At 41.4% G+C, this 9,234-nt stretch overlaps 1 protein-coding gene across 1 annotated transcript in view; it reads right to left on the reverse strand.

Annotated features, from left to right (window-relative positions):
• LOC112054859 (putative Ras-related protein Rab-33) overlaps positions 1–8,891 on the reverse strand; it is an 18,159-nt gene extending 9,268 nt beyond the window's left edge. Inside the window, exons 1-3 of the mRNA XM_024094783.2 lie at positions 8,560–8,891; positions 7,271–7,390; positions 6,320–6,469 (exon numbers count right to left, since the gene is read on the reverse strand). Of these exons, the coding sequence (XP_023950551.1) occupies positions 6,320–6,469; positions 7,271–7,390; positions 8,560–8,757 (468 nt within the window). The 5' untranslated portion in view covers positions 8,758–8,891. The remainder of the gene's footprint in view (positions 1–6,319; positions 6,470–7,270; positions 7,391–8,559) is intronic.
• Between the last annotated feature and the right edge of the window lie 343 nt (positions 8,892–9,234).

Here is a 9,234-nt window from a genome sequence, read left to right on the forward strand (position 1 = left end):
ACATCTTTCCCTTAAAGAAAAATAACAAAAATATTTAAATTAACATTAACACTATTTTTTCTTAAAATATAAAGCTAACTGCTCACGAGCCCTATTAGCAGCTGGCCTACGTTTCGCTTTCTCCGACGACTCACTATCAGTTTCTTGGTCAACCCCAAGCTCCTCTCTGGGATACTCTTCAGCATCAGCGAATACATTTAAATGATAAGCACTATCATCACTATCTTCCTTCTCCCCCAAAGAAGGAGGAGGATGTGAATTGCTAGCCACCGAACTAATCTCAGCGCGAAGGAGATGACGCCGATTCCGTCTGTATTTTCGACCGGACTCGTCAACAACAAAATAAGAGCGCGGCTGTGGTGCTGGCGCCTGTACGGTCATGCGACGCCGAGTGTCGCCGGCGTCCACCAGCACCCGCTCGCCTGCAGCCAACTCAGGCAGTGCACGCGATCGCCTATCATAATATTCCTTAGCACGTTCGCGATTATTACATATCTTTACAAAATCATAATCGTTGTTCCTCTCTGGCTGCAATTTTATTATGTTCATCGGAAGTTTTGTATTTAACCGTCTTCCCATCAATAATTGAGCCGGTGAGCTAACCCCATCACGCGGTGTCGCCCTAAAGTTAAGTAATCCAAGATAAAAATCAGACCCGGTCAATATTGATTTTTTTATAATATTTTTTACTGTCTGAACCGCCCTTTCACTGAGTCCATTAGACTGTGCGTAATTAGGAGACGAGGTTGTATGTTTGAAATACCAATCTAAACTAAATTGTCTAAATTCTTTGGACACATACGCTGGCCCATTATCAGTCACGAGCTCCTCAACTATTCCGTACCTCGCGAACTGATCTTTCATGGCCAATATTACCGCTCGTGAACCCGCGTTAGCTAAAGGACTAACTTCGATGAAATTAGAAAAGTAATCAACAAGTATTAGAAAATATTTTTTACGAAACACAAATATATCCGAGCCAACCTTTCTCCACGGTAGACTAGGAACATGATGAGGAACCATAGGTTCTCTCTGTGGGCGGGCAGCGTGCTCGGCGCACGCGGCGCACGCACGCACCGTCCGCTCCACGTCGCGCGACATGCCGCTCCAGAACATGGCGTCGCGCGCGCGCCGCTTGCAGCGGTCGATGCCGAGGTGCCCTTCGTGTACGCGCTCCAGCATTTCCCTACGCAGCTCACGCGGAATAAACACCAAGTTATCCTTAAACAGGACACCTCCTATATACTCGAATGACGTTCTATACGACCAGTGCACGCGGACCGAGGGATCTGTATCGACTCTATAACGCGGCCACCCATACAAAATATAATTTATTAAAATTTTACACTCGGGATCCATGTCCGTCGCTTCCCTGACGCGTTGTATTTTATTGTCACTGAAAGGTGCATTATTTATAACAAAACACGCTTGAGCATTAATTTCGTCCGTTAGCTTGTCGTGCATCGGCTCCGGGAGGGCCGCCCTAGACAACGTATCGGCCAGATACATGTACTTCCCGGGTTTGTAAACAACGTTAAAGTCGTAACACTGAATACGCAACATCATACGCTGTAAGCGTGCCGGTACTGCATCTAAAGATTTTTTAAAAATAGATTCGAGCGGCTTGTGATCCGTTTCGATCGTCACGTCCGCCCTCCCGTACACGTACTGATGAAATCTTTCTAATGCAAACACTATCGCTAGCATTTCTTTCTCGATTTGCGCGTAACGAGTCTGAGTGTCTGTAAGCGTAGCCGACGCGAACTCCACAGGGCGGCCGGCCTGTAGCAGGGCGGCGCCCAGAGCGCACGAGCTCGCGTCTACAGTCAGCAGCACGGGCTCGGCGCCGGAATACAGCGCCAGCACGGGCGCGCTGCACAGCGCAGCTTTCAGCGCCGATACCGCCGCCGAGTGATTGCTCTCCCAGCACCACTCACTACCCATGTAGTAAAAGACCATTGCGTGATATAAGACTGTTTATTTAATCCTTTGTTTTCTTCAATTCCATTTGACAGATGTCGAAATACAAACTAATAAAAAATAAACTTAGTATAGAAACTTATTCTATAACATCTAGTGTTAATGTTAATTTAAATATTTTTGTTATTTTTCTTTAAGGGAAAGATGTTATAGAATAAGTTTCTATACTAAGTTTATGTAGTGAGTGGTGCTGGGAGAGCAATCACTCGGCGGCGGTATCGGCGCTGAAAGCTGCGCTGTGCAGCGCGCCCGTGCTGGCGCTGTATTCCAGCGCCGAGCCCGTGCTGCTGCCACCATGTAGTAAAAGACCATTGCGTGATATAAGACTGTTTATTTAATCCTTTGTTTTCTTCAATTCCATTTGACAGATGTCGAAATACAAACTAATAAAAAATAAACTTAGTATAGAAACTTATTCTATAACATCTTTCCCTTAAAGAAAAATAACAAAAATATTTAAATTAACATTAACACTATTTTTTCTTAAAATATATAGCTAACTGCTCACGAGCCCTATTAGCAGCTGGCCTACGTTTCGCTTTCTCCGACGACTCACTATCAGTTTCTTGGTCAACCCCAAGCTCCTCTCTGGGATACTCTTCAGCATCAGCGAATACATTTAAATGATAAGCACTATCATCACTATCTTCCTTCTCCCCCAAAGAAGGAGGAGGATGTGAATTGCTAGCCACCGAACTAATCTCAGCGCGAAGGAGATGACGCCGATTCCGTCTGTATTTTCGACCGGACTCGTCAACAACAAAATAAGAGCGCGGCTGTGGTGCTGGCGCCTGTACGGTCATGCGACGCCGAGTGTCGCCGGCGTCCACCAGCACCCGCTCGCCTGCAGCCAACTCAGGCAGTGCACGCGATCGCCTATCATAATATTCCTTAGCACGTTCGCGATTATTACATATCTTTACAAAATCATAATCGTTGTTCCTCTCTGGCTGCAATTTTATTATGTTCATCGGAAGTTTTGTATTTAACCGTCTTCCCATCAATAATTGAGCCGGTGAGCTAACCCCATCACGCGGTGTCGCCCTAAAGTTAAGTAATCCAAGATAAAAATCAGACCCGGTCAATATTGATTTTTTTATAATATTTTTTACTGTCTGAACCGCCCTTTCACTGAGTCCATTAGACTGTGCGTAATTAGGAGACGAGGTTGTATGTTTGAAATACCAATCTAAACTAAATTGTCTAAATTCTTTGGACACATACGCTGGCCCATTATCAGTCACGAGCTCCTCAACTATTCCGTACCTCGCGAACTGATCTTTCATGGCCAATATTACCGCTCGTGAACCCGCGTTAGCTAAAGGACTAACTTCGATGAAATTAGAAAAGTAATCAACAAGTATTAGAAAATATTTTTTACGAAACACAAATATATCCGAGCCAACCTTTCTCCACGGTAGACTAGGAACATGATGAGGAACCATAGGTTCTCTCTGTGGGCGGGCAGCGTGCTCGGCGCACGCGGCGCACGCACGCACCGTCCGCTCCACGTCGCGCGACATGCCGCTCCAGAACATGGCGTCGCGCGCGCGCCGCTTGCAGCGGTCGATGCCGAGGTGCCCTTCGTGTACGCGCTCCAGCATTTCCCTACGCAGCTCACGCGGAATAAACACCAAGTTATCCTTAAACAGGACACCTCCTATATACTCGAATGACGTTCTATACGACCAGTGCACGCGGACCGAGGGATCTGTATCGACTCTATAACGCGGCCACCCATACAAAATATAATTTATTAAAATTTTACACTCGGGATCCATGTCCGTCGCTTCCCTGACGCGTTGTATTTTATTGTCACTGAAAGGTGCATTATTTATAACAAAACACGCTTGAGCATTAATTTCGTCCGTTAGCTTGTCGTGCATCGGCTCCGGGAGGGCCGCCCTAGACAACGTATCGGCCAGATACATGTACTTCCCGGGTTTGTAAACAACGTTAAAGTCGTAACACTGAATACGCAACATCATACGCTGTAAGCGTGCCGGTACTGCATCTAAAGATTTTTTAAAAATAGATTCGAGCGGCTTGTGATCCGTTTCGATCGTCACGTCCGCCCTCCCGTACACGTACTGATGAAATCTTTCTAATGCAAACACTATCGCTAGCATTTCTTTCTCGATTTGCGCGTAACGAGTCTGAGTGTCTGTAAGCGTAGCCGACGCGAACTCCACAGGGCGGCCGGCCTGTAGCAGGGCGGCGCCCAGAGCGCACGAGCTCGCGTCTACAGTCAGCAGCACGGGCTCGGCGCCGGAATAATGTAGTAAAAGACCATTGCGTGATATAAGACTGTTTATTTAATCCTTTGTTTTCTTACAATTCCATTTGACAGATGTCGAAATACAAACTAATAAAAAATAAACTTAGTATAGAAACTTATTCTATAACATCTTTCCCTTAAAGAAAAATAACAAAAATATTTAAATTAACATTAACACTATTTTTTCTTAAAATATAAAGCTAACTGCTCACGAGCCCTATTAGCAGCTGGCCTACGTTTCGCTTTCTCCGACGACTCACTATCAGTTTCTTGGTCAACCCCAAGCTCCTCTCTGGGATACTCTTCAGCATCAGCGAATACATTTAAATGATAAGCACTATCATCACTATCTTCCTTCTCCCCCAAAGAAGGAGGAGGATGTGAATTGCTAGCCACCGAACTAATCTCAGCGCGAAGGAGATGACGCCGATTCCGTCTGTATTTTCGACCGGACTCGTCAACAACAAAATAAATGGTTCATGCGGGATTTGTGAAAACTGAATTCCATGTGGACGAAGTCGCGGGCGTCCGCTAGTAAATAAATAAGCCCAACGTCGGACTCATCACCGAGAGTTTGTGGTTCGATCTCCGCCCCGTTGGTCTATTGTCGTACCCACTCTAAATACAGTCTTTCATATATTAATATATATTAGTCATATTTAAAAAAGATATGGCAAATATCCTTAAAAAAAAGTAAACACAAAATTGTACATGTGTGCGTTCAATGGAGTAGCTAAATTTGGAATCACTTTTTGTAGTGATAACATAATAGGCGATCTATTGAAATATTTATTGAATTACCCGCGAACCCGGTCAAGCTTTGCTTTGACTTATGCGGGCTTCTTCCGTACACTTACCCCTAACCCTACACTTCCCTATTCCCTCCCTACCCCTAAACTAAAAAAAAAAATCTCCGTTTAAACCATCGTCGTACTTCAAGGAATATTCTAAAAAAGAATTAGGCAAATCGGATCAGCTGTTCTCGAGTTTTGCGCTTAGCAACTTTAGCGATTCATTTTTATATTATAGATATTTTTTCATCTCAATAACTCAGACGATTTTTCGTTTTTTGACAATCAAAATTAGTAATCTTTTGAAAAATAAAACACCAAGGATCAACGTATTCTCTGTTGCACGGGCTTCTTGAGGAACAGACTAACATAATATGTGATTACTTTAGAGTTTAGGGAACTAATAAATTATCATGCTTGTAATATGTTCACATTTGTGAGTGTACAATCTAATCTTATCTGGTGGATTAAATTCGTAGCTGACTTTTTCATAAACAAATTTACCAACAAGTTTTGGTTTAAATTTATTTAAATATAAATTATTTATATTTTATTATATGTGGTCGGTTTCTATTGCAATGTTAACACAATATCTACAAGGTCATACAGAAAGAAGAAATAGCTTGTTACTTTGTGGGAAAGCAGGTGCAAGTCTACCCCACTACACCCTACTTTTGGCGCCCATAAAACGGTATGTGTCAACCAGCATGCCGATATCTAATGAGTTATAGTCAGGAATCACAGAAACAGAATCAAATATACGATAGAACAGCTAGAATAAATACAGACAGTCGAAATGTCCACATTGTGGTGAGGAAGAGAGCTATCACTTTATAGATGAGTCTCCCATGTTTGCACTGGTAAGATGGGAATTACTAAAGTGTTTTTCAGATAGCATAGGTACGGTGACAATCGCCTGTATGACGTTTATAATACGTACTATTATTGTGAATCGCGGCAAACTTTCAAGAGTAAAACAAACTGTCTCTTGCACCATCATACATAAAACTAACTGTAGGGATACATAAAATGAAGCAGACCTGACAAATCTCACCGTAGGATATATTGTTAGGTTTACAAAGGTATAGCCTTTGTAAACCTAACAATGAAATGGAATGGAAGCTTTGAGGAGGAAGGTCTCACTGTCGAGACACCAGTGAACCTGTCCTATACCACGGGAATTGCGTGGAATGGTAGTTAGGACTGAAGATCCCCTGTCTGGCCTCGTCAGACGTCCCCTCTATAAATATATCTGAGGTGGTATAGTCACCGGCATGCCGTATTTGTCAGCGAGGCGCTGCGCGTAGGAGGTGGCGAGGCGCGACTCGGGCGTGCCGCAGTCGCACTTGTTGCCGACCAGCACGCGTGGTGAGCCCAGCAGCCCGTGCGACTCCACCTCCTGCATCCAGCTCGCTATGGACTGAAACGTATGGCTAAATAAGAATATAAAGACATGTGTCAAAATAAGTATATATTGGACATAGCTGACGCCGCGCGATTTCACCCGCGTGGTTCCCGTTCCCGTAAGAATGCGGGGCTAATATATTTATTAGCCCCGCAGGGCTATTTAACACTAAAAGAATTTTTTAAATCAGACCAGTAGTTCCCGAGATTAGTGTGTTCAATCAAAACAAACCTTTTCAATCAAAAAAAAACAAACATCTCCTGAGGATAATAAAATCCTCAGGAGATGTTGACTCTACAACCTAGAGTGATTTTAGACGTTGTAGAGTCAACATCTCCTGAGGATGCTCCGGTTTCAGGGTGAAATGTACGTAAAGAGTATTTTGTTGGACCTGTGTGCCGTTGTCGCATGGGTTTGTCGGCTTTTCGCGGATGTTAGCAAAATAAATAAATCATTATATAAACTTTTGAAGGAGTTCATTGGTCAAGAACAACCAGCAGACAATGGAAAAGATAAATAAGGCCTTTGCCGAACAGTGGGATGAATTTTAAGCATTATTTACTTAATTTTTTATTTTGTTTGTGTAAGGTACTTTATGTATTTTAGTTGTACAAATAAATAAAGAAATTTAAATGTAATAGCTTCACTTACAATTCAAATCAATCATTTTATAAGCTATGTGGTTTAGCTTAATATGATTAATTTGTATTGAATTTGAATTGACTTGTCTATCAATAACTTTTTACATAATGGCTTTTCTTTGACCCTGATACATAGTAATACAAAACAGTAATCAATACTCCATGGAAGGCTTACATGGAATGTCTCAGGTTTGGTGACGTCATACACAATGACAACAGCATGCACGTTTCTGTAGTAGTGCTGCACCATGGACTTGCGGAACCTCTCCTGTCCCGCAGTGTCCCATAGTTGTAACTGAAATTACAATTATCATTGTCTTAAACAGGGCCATCCCTCCCTTACAGGAATATGGAGTTTAGACCCACAATGCTGCAATGGCTTAGGGTGATGTTTGACTCTTTAACACATTTGCTGCGGTACAAGGTCACTCCTAACATATTTATTTATAGTCTTAGGAATGACTGCAGATGGGACGTACAAGAAAAAAAAGACACGTGTAACAAAACATTGAGCATCTGCCGTTTTTTATTTGTCAAATTGAACAATGAGCCAAGCATACAGCCAAATATTGCTATAAACATGTTGAGATTTCTAGCAAATGCACTATTCGAAGATATTCTTCATGAAAATGTCAGATAGAAAAGCTCCAAGCATTGAAACAAGCAAGAATACAAATCTGCTCACTAGAATGCTTGCCAGATCACTCACTAAAATGTTCTCATATTTGTCTGTGATGTTACAGCTAGTTCTATATTAGAACGAGTATCCAAAGCTGCTCTAATAGGATCTTACCAAATTTGGCTAGACAGGGAGAACAACACGAGCAGAGACCGGGGAGTGTTGATCGATCTTCAAGGAATTCCTTAACCCTACATCCTGTAGTCACAAGTTCAGGACATTGCTCTGAGTTTTGTACCGCATGGTGAATCCATGGAATGCTAAGATATTCGTCTCAGTCAATAGTAGTATTCATTTATTTCAATTAGGCTTAGTTACATTTTCAGGAATGCTCATTACAAGTGAATGCTCAATGCTAATATCAGGTGACAGTGCAGTCAAGCATAAACATTGTCATCAATCAAGCATAAATGGAATAAAAGAATTTATAAACACTTACAATGTAGTTTTATTTGTTTTGTTATCTTCAATTGTACCTACAGGGATATTATAGTTGCTGCTGCCTGACAATAATTATGATATTTAATATTGTAATGGACAATGATACAGGAACAGATGGTGATACTAATGTTTAGCTGAGTTTATTATTTAAACTGATAACTTTTTATGGGAGGGTAAACTGCTTCGTAACGTTACGCATTACGGCGTCTCTCTGACTTCCCTTTCTCTCACTCGAATTATCTATCTCGAGAAATAGATTATTTTTGAACATTAGGTATTATTTATGTATCTACACTTTTAATATCATCTGTAAGGTTAGTGCCTTCAAATAATGAAATGTATACCTTGATATCTTCATTGCTTATCCTTATGGTCCGTTCTCTGAAGTCCACGCCGATAGTTGCTTCGGATTTATCAAGGAACTGTCCCTCGCAGAACCGAAAAGTGAGGCATGTTTTGCCAACTCCAGAATCACCCAAAACGATAATTTTAAACACTTTTCTCTGTTTTAAACCGGGAACAGGTTCACTGGGATCTGACATGTCTTTGATTTTTTGAACAATAAATAAGACAACACACTTTAAAAAATATCAGTATTTTGATTTTGTGTTGATTTTAAAGACGAAAACACAAAAACCATGAACATGAAAACGACTGTCCAAAAATGGAATGACATTGACGTCTGACATACGAACAAAATTGACAGTGACACTGACAATTTTGTGATCTATGCTTTTTGGTTTCTATAATTAGAGTTGCTATTATCAAAATTTATTTTACTTGGTAGAAAAACGAATTTGTTAGGTATTAATACAAATATTTCTAATTTATTTATATATATATGGGCGGTGTGGAGCAAACTATACGTCTTAATATTATAAAGCTGAAAAATTTGTTTGTTTGGTTGAAAGCGCTAATCTCAGGAACTACTGGTCCGATTTGAAAAATTCTTTCAGTGTTAGATAGCCCATCTAACGAGGAAGGCTATTTTATCGAGTCATAAATCCCAAATAAAATAT

Source organism: Bicyclus anynana, chromosome 23, assembly GCF_947172395.1.
Source record: "Bicyclus anynana chromosome 23, ilBicAnyn1.1, whole genome shotgun sequence".
Taxonomy (NCBI): domain Eukaryota; kingdom Metazoa; phylum Arthropoda; class Insecta; order Lepidoptera; family Nymphalidae; genus Bicyclus; species Bicyclus anynana.